Source organism: Scyliorhinus torazame, chromosome 10 (assembly GCF_047496885.1).
Source record: "Scyliorhinus torazame isolate Kashiwa2021f chromosome 10, sScyTor2.1, whole genome shotgun sequence".
Classification (NCBI taxonomy): domain Eukaryota; kingdom Metazoa; phylum Chordata; class Chondrichthyes; order Carcharhiniformes; family Scyliorhinidae; genus Scyliorhinus; species Scyliorhinus torazame.
Window position 1 is genome coordinate 200,343,264 of NC_092716.1, and position 13,813 is coordinate 200,357,076.

General features: G+C 41.0%; 1 protein-coding gene across 3 annotated transcripts in view; it reads left to right on the forward strand.

The window, feature by feature from the left end:
* Window positions 1-13,813, forward strand: part of elp4 (elongator acetyltransferase complex subunit 4) — a 500,372-nt gene that overhangs the window by 137,014 nt on the left and 349,545 nt on the right. For all 3 annotated transcript variants that reach the window (XR_011933067.1, XM_072466249.1, XM_072466248.1), the window contains exon 5: window positions 3,153-3,295. Coding sequence is in view for 2 of the 3 variants with exons in the window: in XM_072466249.1 (XP_072322350.1) it covers window positions 3,153-3,295 (143 nt within the window). In the remaining variant the exon portion in view is untranslated. The remainder of the gene's footprint in view (window positions 1-3,152; window positions 3,296-13,813) is intronic.

Consider the following 13,813-nt stretch of genomic DNA (forward strand, 5'->3'; position numbering starts at 1 on the left):
CGCCCCCCGCTGTTCCCCCAACCCTGGTAGAAGTTCCGCGGTCAGCGGCACAACTGTCAGAACACTATAGCAATTTTGGACACTTTTTGTACCCCCTCTCTCTCCCTCAGCAGCCCTGGCGCCTGTTTCCCGATTTTAAATACCACAAGTGAATCTCGCCGTTGGTAATTCATCCTGCCGGAGGCGGAGCATCGTAAGGGGTCCGGAAATTGCCGGGTTGGGCCCGTGAATATGGCAACATCATTTACTGTACAGTTTGCATAGCCACACTAGTGTGTGGTGTAGAACGCATTCATGTCGCAGTCGAGACACCATAGCATGGCATTCCGTACGGCGCCGGCCTCGCTTTTGGCTGAAACGCGATTCTCCGCACAATCGTGTTTCACGATTCTAGCGTCGCTGGAGGAAGAATCTCACCCATGATGTTTATAATTGGGTGAACTGGATGGTTAAAAAGAAAGATTTGTATGGCACTTTCACATCCTCATGATGCCCTTAAGCAGTTTATTGCAAATTTTGTATTTTGCGTTTAATCACTGTCGTAATGAAGGAAACATTGCAGGACAGATAATCTGCTTTAGTAATACTGATTGAGGGATAAATATTGGCCATGGCGCTTAGGAAAACTCCCTCCTCTCTCTCAAAATGATTATCAGAGGAACTTTCACATCCACCTGAGAGGGAAGACAAGGCCTCCATTTAAATTCTTAGCACAAAGTCCAGGCCTCCTTCAGTACTATATTGGAGGTTTAGCCTAAATTCTGTGCTCAAGTCGATATTTTTCTAACTCAGACGCAAGACTGCTACTTTCTGAGCCTCACTTAACACTCATTGTGAATGAAAACCCTGACTGACATTCCTGTCTGCCGCTCTGGAAACATAGACTGTAGTAGTCTCTGTACTCTCAGTCTTGCATCAGCTAACTCAGCACAGAACCAGTTTTTGGTTGATATCCTGCCTTTACCAGCCAAGTCACTAAGAGAGCTCTCCTAAAATAATTTTCTTTTAACAAAATAAAAGTTAATATTTATACATTTCTGTGCTTATTGCTGAAAAGAGAGACATGTTGCTGAAGCTTTTCATCTTGCATTTTTCAGGAGAGAGGCAAGAAAGCCAAATTTCAAACAGTCAGAACAATTTAGACAATAGGAGAAAAGGGTGCTGATTTGTTGGCAAGTCATCTCTGATTGGCCAAAGCATTGTCATGGAGAAAACAATGGGAAACAAAGGATTCCCCAAACTGAGTAATTCAAAAAAGGCGGAAGGCTTGAACGTATTAATTTTGCTTTCACTGAACAGCCCCTGCATATAAATGTATGTTACTTTTAACAAGCATAAATGAGTCCTGTTAAAATCTTGTCTGATCTTGAGTTGGTTGTTAGTGTATCTATTAGCACACTCTGGATTGTTCAACAAGTGCTGCTCAATCATGGAATCACATCTGACAGTATTTGATTTACTGTGAGTTTTGCACACATGGGCTGGTTGAGTACAAGTCTGTACTCTGCCTATTGCAGTCAGCCGAAGAAACGTGCTGTTTGATTTGATTGGCCAGTCGTTCAGATGTATGACTACATACTTGGTATTGCATCGGCACTGAAATTCATGCAAGACCTTGCTCAGTTGTGCCGTAGGCAGAGCGTCATTTTAGACTGACAACAGCATCCTGTTAAATGGAAAATATCACTCACGAAGCCACTGCATAATATCAGCGTGAAACGGCTTGCATTTTGTTCATTTATTTTTTCAGATATTTTGCCTTTTCAGGATAATTTGAGGTAGACCAGGAACTTTTCAATCTTATTGCACAAGACCTGACCTGTGCATGTTTCTGATGCGTAGATTATGCATTTGCAATCTTCAGCGATATAATGATTTCCTTACACAACTTAATACACTCTACCCGTGCACAAATTCACTTTAAAAGATGGGACAGTCTAACACGTCCCCTTTTGTTTATGTGCTAGTTGAGAAATCCGCAAATGGATTCTCCGCTGCTGTCTACCACAAGACTATCTTTACTGGTTAATATTCAGTTTGGGATTCATATAAGTTTGTGACGTAAGATTAGCCTAATCAGCAATTTGTTAACCTTGCAAGCTTGACACAGAAATGGAGCGCATCGAAGCGTTCCTGATTAAATCATTATTCACTGTCTCTCATGAAAACTTGCAAAATGGCCAACAGTTGCCACTTTTGGACTTGAAAAGTGCCCAGTCTACCTCACACTTTGCCATTCCAAGGTAATTTATCAAAAATTCGAACAATAGATGGAGTAAGCTGTTTCATACTACTATGTAGTGACATGCAGTGAGTGGTATTTTCCAAAAAGGTGTTCTGCCTACCAGATAATTGAGCAATGTTATGTATTAATTTCAGTTCCAGTGTGAAGCAGGTATATAGTCCATATATCCCAACAATTGACTGATTCAATCAAACAGCATGTTCCTTTAGTTGTTTATAATAGGCAAAGTACAGACTTTACTCAACCAACCAGTGCTTTCAGAACAAAGCATCTCCTGTTAGATATGATTATGCACTTGCTGGACAATCCTGAGAGAGCTACTAACCACACTAACTGCGAGTTTAAGATGATCAGCTGAGCTTGTAATGGGGCTCATTTATGCTTGCTGGAAGCAATATGCATTCATACACGGGACCCATTCCCTGCAAACAAGGAATATGTTCAAGCCATGTGTCTCCTTTGAATTAACTCAAAACTTGATGAGTCTGTAGTTTCAATTGGCTTCTCTGTTGCAATGCCATGACCAATCTACATTGACTGCCAACCAACTTGCATCCTTTATACCTGTATTATAAATTGTTTGGCATTCTTGCGTTATGAGTGCAAGGCAAACAGCTTCAGCAATATGACACTTTTTTCAGCAATATTCAAATTCTGTTCTACATTACAATTACTGTGGTTACTGTAAGGTTTTTTTTCTCCGTGAGGGGTATTAATCAGTAGTAAGCTATGATTTTGATATTACACTACCAAGATTCAGTGTGTATATGTATAAAGTGTTTATATTAGCATGCTAAAAATCTGCTGTTTAATATTCCATTGTGATATTTCCTGAAAAACACTTCAATGCAAATACATATTAGATTATGTTTATTTGACCTTAAAAGTACTGTTCTTGACTTGACAGACAGCCTTGACGTCCTCCTCAAGATTTGGCCATTATTATGATGTATCTAAAACAATGAATACCAAGCTACAACACTCGGTCAAGTGCCACAGCTTTTTCCTACCTGATGAAGTGCCATTGGATTTAGCAGTGAGTCCATTTGGGTAAGTTTCTGAACTGAACTCCAAGGATATTAAGTTGCATAAACGGCAATCTGTAAATTTCTATCAAATGAACCCACCAGATGAAGTTGCTGCGCCATATTTTAAAATCATTTTGTATAAGTATTCCCTACTTCTTTGAAAAGTGAAGGTTGTGTTAATCCTACAAAATTCTATCCTCATATACAGCAATTCTTAGAATATTCGTTAGATGTTTTATGTTCATTCCTGTTTCCAGGTATAGTATCTACAGATTGTGGCAAGAGGAGGAGCTTATTTTAAATATTTATCCTCTTACAAGTACTGAAATATAATATTTTATGATTTACCTATATTTAATTTATTTTCAAGGTAAAAAACCATTCAGCATTAGCTTTATTTCACGATTTTACTCGAAGGAATGATCTGTAGCTGTTTCTCTTACCATCATTGGGTAGTTAATATTCCATTCAGCTCTATGCTTGACTGGGCAGACATGCATGCATACAAGTAACCCGATTAAGCCGACCACCAAGTTGCTTAATAAAAAAAGACGAGGAACAAGATATAATTGCAAACAATCATAAAACCGAGGAAAATTGATTTGAAAATGTCTCGTTTCAAATGTTTAATGTAGTGCGACTTGAGAAAGAGTTCTGCTCTGGTGAAGCTGCGGTATGTTAGGATTCTTACTGCGTCTGACCTTTTTATTTATTTCCTGTATGCTGGACTTACATCTGCTACTTAACAATGGCAGTGTGGGTTTTTACCCAACTGGTCTTGTGAGATCAGAAAACTCCCAATTCATTAGATCTTAAAGTAGGTGGAAGGGATTAGCAGGGAGGAGCAGGCATTGTTAGCAACAGATAACAATTGAGTGCTACTAAAGTTTACCACCAGTCCACGTCACGGTGTACAACCTGATCAGCATGCCTCACAGCTCTCATTCAGTATTTTTAATTTGCCTGTTGTATATTTGTATTGCATCTAATTACCTTACTACAATCTGCCTCTTCAGTTATCAGCTCCATTTTGAGGAGAAGGTTTTGGTAGATAATACAAGCATGGCTACTCATCGGAATTGACTGATTATCAGAAACCTCTTGTAACAATACAGCTTTCTTTGAAAGATTTTTGTTAATTATTTTTGAAGAAGGACAAGGCATCCTACTCATTTGCACTATTAAACTGTGATTCCAATCGGAGACCTGGACCTGTGATGTACAAACAGCATCCCAAAGCTATGCTGCCAATTGTACCTCATTATAGGCTGTACCTTGTTGTAAATAGCATTGAGTTCAAACATAGGAAGCACAGAAACAACCCCCATTTGCACAGCACCGTTAACATCTAAAATGTCCTGAATCACTTAAATGCACTACACATAAAATTTATGTTGAACTAGAGGCCAGAAAAAATTAACTTCAAAATGTATTTGGAGTAAATAAAAGTCATGAAGTCACTGTTCACTTAGCAATTTACAACTTATTCTTATTTAACTTGATTTCTGTCACTTCTAATTCTTATACGATTCCACTTTCACATCATTTATTTCACATTATTTATTTGACAGCAATCATGAATTGTATTGAACAGAGTATCAGTGTACTTTACAGTAGATGATGGCACCAGTCTATCTGCTGTTATCAATTCTGTCCTTGAATTTTTTTCTTTAATCCCGATAGATCATAGAATTTACGGTATAGAAGGAGGCCATTTTGCCCATCGTGTCTGCACCAGTTCTTGGAAAGAGCAGCTTACTTAAACCCACCGCCTACACCCTATCCCCGTAACCCAATAACCTCACCTAACCTATTGGGCACTAAGAGGGATTTGTCATGGCCATTCCACCTAACCTGCACTTCTTTGGACTGTGGGAGGAAACAGGAGCACCCGGAGGAAACCCACACAGACACAGGGAGAAAGTGCAAACTCCACACAGACATCACCCGAGGCTCGAATTGAACCCGGGTCTCTGGAGCTGTGAGGCAGCAGTGCTAACCACTAGATTTGGATTTGTTTGTTTATTGTCAGGTGTACTGAGGTACAGTGAGAAGTACCTTTCTGCGAGCAGCTCAAACAGATCATTTAGTACATGAAAAGAAAAGAAAATAAATAGAAAATACATAATAGGGCAACACAAGGTCCGCACTGTAAATACATAGACACCGGTATCAGGTGAAGCATACAGGAGTGTAGTGTTAATGAGGTCAGTCCATAAGAGGGTCGTTTAGGAGTCTGAATACAGCGGGGGGAAAGCTGTTTTTGAATCTGTTCGTGCGTGTTCTCAGACTTTTGTATCTCCTGCCCAATGAAAGAAGTTGGAATTGTGAGTAAGCCAGGTGGGAGGGGTCTTTGGTTATGCTGCCCGCTTTCCCCAGGCAGCGGGAGCTGTAGATAGAGTCAATGGATGGGAGGCAGGTTCGTGTGATGGACTGGGATGTGTTCACGACTCTGAGGTTTCTTGCAGTCTTGGCCGAGCAGTTGCCATACCAGGCTGCGATGCAGCCAGCTAGGATGTTTTCTATATTGCATCATGCCAAATTTTCTGAGGAAGTATAGGCGCTGTTGTGCTTTCTTGGTGGTAGCGTCAACGTGGGTGGACCAGGACAGATTTTTGGTGATGTGCACCCCTAAGAATTTGAAACTTAGCCATTTCCACCTCGGCCCTGATGATTATTAATATCCAGAAAAATGCATTGTGCCAAATCTAATTTTTTAATGTAATCCTCACATATTGGCTTTCTTACCACAGCAACTGGCAGCAAATGACATCATCGACTGGTGTCAACTCTCCAAAAATCCCTCCTAATTATAGTTAACTGCTTTGGAACTTGTTTTTCATTTTTAAACTTTGGCAATTAAAGACATTTTTTGTTGCAAGATGAATAATAATTAGGTGCTGGATAATGATCAGGAATTCAACAGCAGTTCTATTTATGTTGTGCCATAACAGAGAAGAATGTCCCAAGGCACTTAGAATCAGAAGCAAAGCCAACAAAGGTGGGTTTAGGTGCAATAGTCAAAAGCCTGATCAAACTTGATTTTTTTTTTTGGTTTATCTTCAAGGACAAAAGAGAGGTGGAGAGTCTTGGGCATTGAGAGAGGAAATTCCCGAGTATAGAGTCTTGATGGTTGAAGCATGTCCACAATAAAGGAGGCCTGAATCAGGGAGGGGAAGTATGGCAGTGATAGGTTTAAAAAGGTGAAAAGTTTACAGGGGTCCTGGCGTTAGTGTACATAGGCAAGAACAGGGGAGATGGGTGAGCAGGAAATTAGTGCAGAATAAGTTATAAGTAGTAAACCATGGGCAGACATTTATGGGACAGTAGAGGATGCAAGATCATCCAGGAGAACATAGAAATAAATAAGTCTGAAGATAACAATGGCATAAAGATGGGTTTCAGCAGCATATTGTTGGGGATAGGGTGGGTAGTTTGACGATGGCAGATAATTTTACACAAATAAAAGCAAGCCACCTTTTTATGGAAGAGGCTATGCAAATATCAACTCAGCCCTGGGTAAGAACTACAAAAAGGTTATGAGTCTTTAACCACTGAGAGAGATTAAGTTAATTGCAGAAACCAATAAAGTGTGACTACATCTGGAGCTTTGGGTGCACTGTTAGTGGTTTTTGACTGATAAAGCAGTGCTTCCCGAACTATTTTCCACCGTGACCCCATTTTAATACTTGAAAATGCCAGATGCCAACAAAAACAAAACAGAAATAAAGCAGTGTAGTACATGTGGTATGTAATTATTAAAGCCTGTGTATTATGGATCAATATATAATAGATCATATACATATGAAACAGGAAAGGTCATTGTGAGAATCCTCTTTTTTTAAATTTGAAGTACCCAGTTCATTTTTTCCAATTAAGTAGCTATTTAGGATGGCCAATACACCTACCCTGCACATCTTTGTGTTGTGGGGGCGAAACCCACGCAAACACGGGGAGAATGTGCAAACTCCACACGGACAGTGACCCAGAGCCGGGATCGATCCTGGGACCTCAGCGCCGTGAGGCAGCAGTGCTAACCACTGCGCCACCGTGCTGCCCTACAAGGGTCCTCTTTGACCACGTCCTCCCAGTGACGTTTTTACCCATCGAGTGACACAACAGCCACAGGTTGGGATTTTCCGTGCCCCCCGCCACATGTTTCACGGCAGCGGAGGCGGCCTGCCATTGGCCAGCAGCGGGATCTTATGGACTCGCCATTGTCAGTGGAATTCCTGTTGAATGCACCACGGCCGCCGAAAACCCGTGGTGGGGGTGCGCCGTGTCCAGACCCAAAGATCCCGTCAGTGTGAACGGTTGGAAAATTTGGGCCGCAATCTTTGCTGTGTGGCAGATCCAAGAAAGGTGCAAGGAACAACATCAACCACTGTATATAGTATTTCCGACCTCATGAAAGCCTTTAACTCTGTCAACCATGAAGGCTACTCAAATTTGTGTTTCCTTCTCCACCTAGTCCAAAATGACATGCAAGTTTTACCCCTCACGAAAGGAACCACCACAAACCCTGTTTGAGAGAAGACTGGGATTCAAACAATGCTGTATCATTGCATTAACTCTCTTCTCCATTTTCATCGCTGCAATGCTCACCTCCAGCAAATTAGCCACAAGCATGGAGATGATCTGCAGAACAGACCAAAACTGTTTAACCTACAACAACTGTTCAATCTAAAACCACTCCAGCCTCAGTCACAGAGCTTCATAGATTTTTTTTGAAAAAAATTTAGAGTACCCAATTATTTTGTTTTACAATTAAGGGGCAATTTAGCGTGGCCAATCCACCTGACCTGCACATCTTTGGGTTGTGGGGGTGAAACCCACGCAGACACAGGGAGAATGTGCAAACTCCACACGGACAGTGACCCAGGGCCGGGATTCGAACCCGGGTCCTCAGCACTGTAGTCCCAGTGCTAACCACTGTGCCATACAGAGCTTCATAGATGATGCTTGTGTGTGCACTCACTCAGAAATTAAACTCCAGATAACTGTCGACAACTCTTTCTCCAAAACATATGAGAAAATGGGTCTTTCAATAAATGCCCAGAAAACTAAAGTCCTCTTCCAACGGGATCCCACAGCACAACACCTCTCCACTTTGATGGGGAGGTCATGTCTGACAAATCTGTTAGAGTTCTTTGAGGAAGTAACAAGGAAGTTAGACAAAGGAGAACCAGTGGACATGATTTATTTCGATTTCCAGAAAGCCTTTGACAAGGTGCCGCATAGGAGACTGTTAAATAAGTTAAGAGCCCATGGTGTTCAGGATAAGATCCTGGCATGGATAGAGGATTGACTGACTGGCAGAGGGCAGAGAGTGGGGATAAAGGGGTCTTTTTCAGGATTGCAGCCGGTGACTAGAGGTGTACCTCGGGCCGGTGCTGGGACCACAACCTTTCACGATATACATTAATGATCTGGAGGAAGGAACTGAAGGTACGGTTGCTAAGTTTGCATATGATGCAAAGATCTGTAGAGGGGCAGATAGTATTGAGGAAGCAGGCGGGCTTCAGAAGGACTTGGACAGGCTAGGAGAGTGGGCAAAGAAGTGGCAGATGGAGTACCATGTGGAAAAGTGTGAGGTTATGCAATTTGGAGGGAGAAACGGAGGCATAGACTATTTTCTAATTGGGAAGATGCTTCGGAAATCAGAAGCACAAAGGGACTTGGGAGTCCTTGTTCACGATTCTCTTAAGGTTAACATGCAGGTTCAGTCAGCAGTTAGGAAGGCAAATAGAATGTTAGCATTCATGTCGAGAGGGCAAGAATACAAGACAACGGATATACTTCTGTGGCTATATAAGGCTATTTGGAGTATTGTGAGCAGTTTTGGGCACCGTATCTAAGGAAGGATGTGCTGGCCTTGGAAAGGTTCCAGAGAAGATTCACAAGAATGATCCCTGGAACGAAGAGCTTGTCGTATGAGGAACGGTTGAGGACTCTGCGTCTGTACTCGGAGTTTAGAAGGATGAAGGGGGATCTTATTGAAACTTACAGGATACTGTAAGTATCCTGGATAGAGTAGACGTGGAGAGAATGTTTCCACTTATAGGAAAAACTAGAAGCAGAGGACACAATCTCAGACTAAAACAGTGATGAGGAATATCTTAAGCCAGAGGGTGGTGAATCTGGAACTCTTTGCCGCAGAAGGCTGTGGAGGCCAAATCACTGAGTGTCTTTAAAGCAGAGATAGATAGGTATTTGATCAATAAGGGGATCAGGGGTTATGGGGAGAACGCAGGAGAATGGGGATGAGAAAAATATCAGCCATGATTGAATGGCGGAGCAGACTCGATGAGCCGAGTGGCCTAATTCTGCTCCTATGTCTTATGGTCTTATGTTTAAGATCAACAATGAGGTCCTGGAAATGTGGACCATTTTCCATACCTGAAGAACCTTCTCACATTGACATCAAATCCATCATCGCCTCCAATGTGCCAGCACAGCCTTCAGCCAACTGAAGAAAAGAGTATTTGAGGACCAGGATCTTAAACCTGAGGCTAAAGTCACGGTTTACTGGGAAATCGGGACCCCCGCACCCCTGAATGCTTCGGAGACTTGGACAACCTTCAGCAGGGACCTCAAAGCACTGGAGAAGTAACAGCAGCAAGATCCTCCAAATTTATTGGCAAGGACGACAGGCCAACATCAGTGTCCATTCCAATCCAACTTTCCCAGCACCGAGGTATTAGTCACTCAAAACCAGCTCTCCTGGGTGGAACATGTAGTTTGTATGCCTAACACTAGTCTCTACTCTGAACTCTGTCATAGCAGGAAACATCCAGGAGGATAGCGGAAACACTTCAGGGATGTCCTTAAAGCATCCTTGAAGTAATCAAAATGCCCCACCAACCCATGGGAGTCTCCAAAATGGAGAAGACTCATCCAAGAAGGCATCGAATACTCAATCGACTTTGTTGGGAAAGTGCAGAGGCAAGGTTGAGGTGCCCGAGGGAACACAAATCTCCAAAACAACCCATCTACTAAACCTTTCAAGCACCACCTGCCCCGCAAGTGGCAGAGTCTACAGGTTGCACCTTGGACTTATCAGCCATCTCGGAGCTCATCGAACTGGAGTCGAAGCAAGTCATCCTTAATCCTAATGGATGTTTAAGATGAAAATGATTATTTAATTTGGGTCACTCCAGCTCATGGACCTTGGCCAGGAAGCAGGGTCAGAGCATCAATGCTGATGCAAGACATATTCTCGGAAGGAGTTCAGAAACCCATTTGCCGTTTCAGCAACACCAATTGGGTTCGCGACCCATTGTTTGGAAACAACCGTGTTAAAGCATCCATTGTCACATTTAGTGTCGTTCAGCTTTCCTTGGCACAAGTATATTTTTTGGAACTTTTCTACATAAATGGGAAAAAATTTATTTGAGGAAAAAAAATGTAAATCAGTATTTTGTTTCTGCTAATATATAATTAATTCTTGGGAAGTGTGTATTTTCTAAACAGTAATTTCACTAACTGGAAACTTCTGACATTTAATTCATTGGGAAGCTCCGTAACAGTTTGACGAAACTACACTTTGATCTGACTGGGATCTTTCCTTTCCTGCATTGGATTTATGTGCCCCAATATTCATCTATGTTGTTGCCAACATTTCCTTGTTAGTATATTGTTTTAGCGACTGATACAACATATTTCTCTGTCCCTTTAACTCTGTTACCTGTGCATCACCATTCAGCCAAAACACAAATGAGCAGATGATGCTCTCCATGACAGCTGCCATGAATGAAAGTATTTTGGGCCATCTCCCAGTCCAATGGCTTGTTTACACCATTCAAAGCCCTGAAATTGGGAACAATTTAGCAATCTTCTTCATAAAGATGGGCAGGGTATGGAAATCTTGTTGACAAAGTAGCTGGGACAGTTTTCTGAGATCATATGAAATTTGTGAATCGCTGAAGTTTGAAAGAAACTACATAGCTCAGCAACTAAAGAGAAAGAGAGGTTACGTTTCCAGTCAGCACCTTTCTTGGAACTCCAGTGTTTTTCTGGGAATTGGTACTTAACTTTGTCAGAACCGTGTGTAGAAAACTTTCATTGTAAATGTTCAATGACATACTGAACCAGAATACTTGATATTATAATTGGCGAGGTGGGGGGAAGCAGGAAAATGATCCACCTCCTCACTGTCAATCCTTGTCTGAATGTAGGAGAGTTATTACTGCATTTTAAAGTTCATGTTTGTGCTTATAGTGAGAAAATATTAATTTGAAAGAATCCTTGTGATTAATGTATGGAAAATCATCTGTTCATTGAAAAACATGCATATGTTAGAAACACATTCTGCCTCTCCATCAACACATTTGCTCTCATATTAACACTTGAAACTCTCAGTGGAGATGTGGGGTGACAATGTAATAATGAAGGTGATAATTATTTAAAATGGAGACGTTTCATTTGGCAAAATTATTCACACTTTTTGTTACACAATGTGAAGAATGCATTTACTCTTAAGAGTCAATATTCAACAAAAAATCTTCAGACTACTTTGCTGATTAAAATATGACCAAATAATTTGTAATGATTCTTTGGTGGTTATTTTACTGTCTTTGAGATAAATATTCTTGGTGTATACCATATTAACATACTTAGCAACGCAAAATTGGTTCGAGAACCAAGCTGAACAAAGGCAGTAAACAGGAAATCTGATAAAGAAAATGAGGAGGGTTAAGAAAAGGAATGACATAGAATGACAGTTAACACAAAAAGGACCCAAAATTATTTTACAATCCTATAAATAGTAAATAGTCAAAGGAAAGGTCAGTCTGATTAGGAACCAAGGAATGATATATTAGTAGAGGCAGAGGCCAAGATTGATGAGGTTGTTGCATCTGTCTTCACCAGAGAATGGAATGCTGCCAATATAGTAGTAAAGTAGGATGCAGTTGAAAATGATAAAAATTGATTGAAGAGAAAGTACTTAAAATATGACCATCTTCAACGTAGAATAGTCACCAACCCAGATGGGATGCATCCTGTGTTATTGAGGTAAGGGTGGAAATTGTGGAAACTTTGGCCACAATCTTTCAGCCCTTTTTGGAGATGGGGCTGGTACCATGTGAGGAGTAGAGAATTGTGAACGTTACATCCCTCATTTTTTTTTTGTCAGCGATAAACCGAGCAACAAAAGCCAGTTAACCTAAAATTGTGGGTGGGAAACTGTTTGATAAATGGACCGAGGCAAAATGAATTAGCATTGGAAGAGGTTAATAAATGAAAGTTAGCCTGGATTTCTTAAGGGTCAGTCTAGTTCTTTGAAATAACCGAGAGCACTGATTTGGGGAGTGCAGTTCGTATTGAGGATGGGCTTTGGAAAAAGTACCATATGGTGGACTTCAATTTTGCTAACAAGCCTATGAAATTCTAGAGGGACTGGCAGCATGCTTAACAAAATTGGTTAAAGAATGAGAAGCAGCAAGTAATGATTAACAGTTATTTTTCAGACTTGAAGGTGGTAGACAGAGGCAGTTCCCAAGGAGTTGCATATTGGAACCATTGCTCTTTTTGATATATATGAATGACCTGAATTTGAGTATGCATAGTTTAATTTCAAAGTTTATAGATAATACAAAACTCAGAAAATTTAACAATGAGGAAGATACTAACAGACCTGAGGAGCTTGTAGACAAAAAGGTGAAATGGGCAGACACATGGCAAAGATTTACCATAGAGCAGTGTAAAACATCCATTTTGGTAGGTAGAATTTACCAATAGGAGCTTCAGTGCTACAATTTTATAGGGTATACAGGGAAAGAGAGACTTAGGATGTGTATATACACATCTTTGAAAGTGGTAGGATAAATTAAGATGGTTGGTAAAATCTTTGAAAGTGGTAGGAGAAATTGAGATGGGTCATAAATGCATAAGAGATCCTTGACTTTATTAATAACGGAATAGAGTGCAAAACAAGGAAGCTGCTAAAACAAAAACAAAATATTGTTGATGCTGGAAACCTGAATTAAAACAAAAGATGCCATAAATACTCAGCAGGACTGGCAGCATCTGTCAGAGAGAAATAGTTAACTTTTCAGATCTTGACCTTTCATCAGAACTAGGTAAAGTTAGGAATATAACCGGTTTTGAGCAGGTGAAAGGGAGAACAGCAAAATGGGAGGTCCCTTATAGGGTGGACGGCAGGAGAGATTAAATGGGAAAAGATTTCATGGTGCAAGATCAAATGGGACAAGTTTACAAAAGGGTATGTCTGTGAAAAAAAGCAAAAGAATGATTTTTTAAAATTAATTCAAGGAATGTGGGTTTACTGGCTCGGCCAACATTTAATGCTCAGCCCTAATTGCTCTTGAGAAGGCGATGGTGAGATGCCTTCTTGACCTTCTGCAGTCCATGTGGTATAAGTACACCACAGTACCGTTATAGAGGGAGTTCCAGGATTTTGAAGCAGCAACAGTGAAGGAGCAGTAATGTATTTCCGCGTTAGGATGGTGAGTCATTTGGAGGGGAACCCCCAGGTGGTGGTGTTCGCATGTATCTGCTGCTCTTGACCGTCTAGATG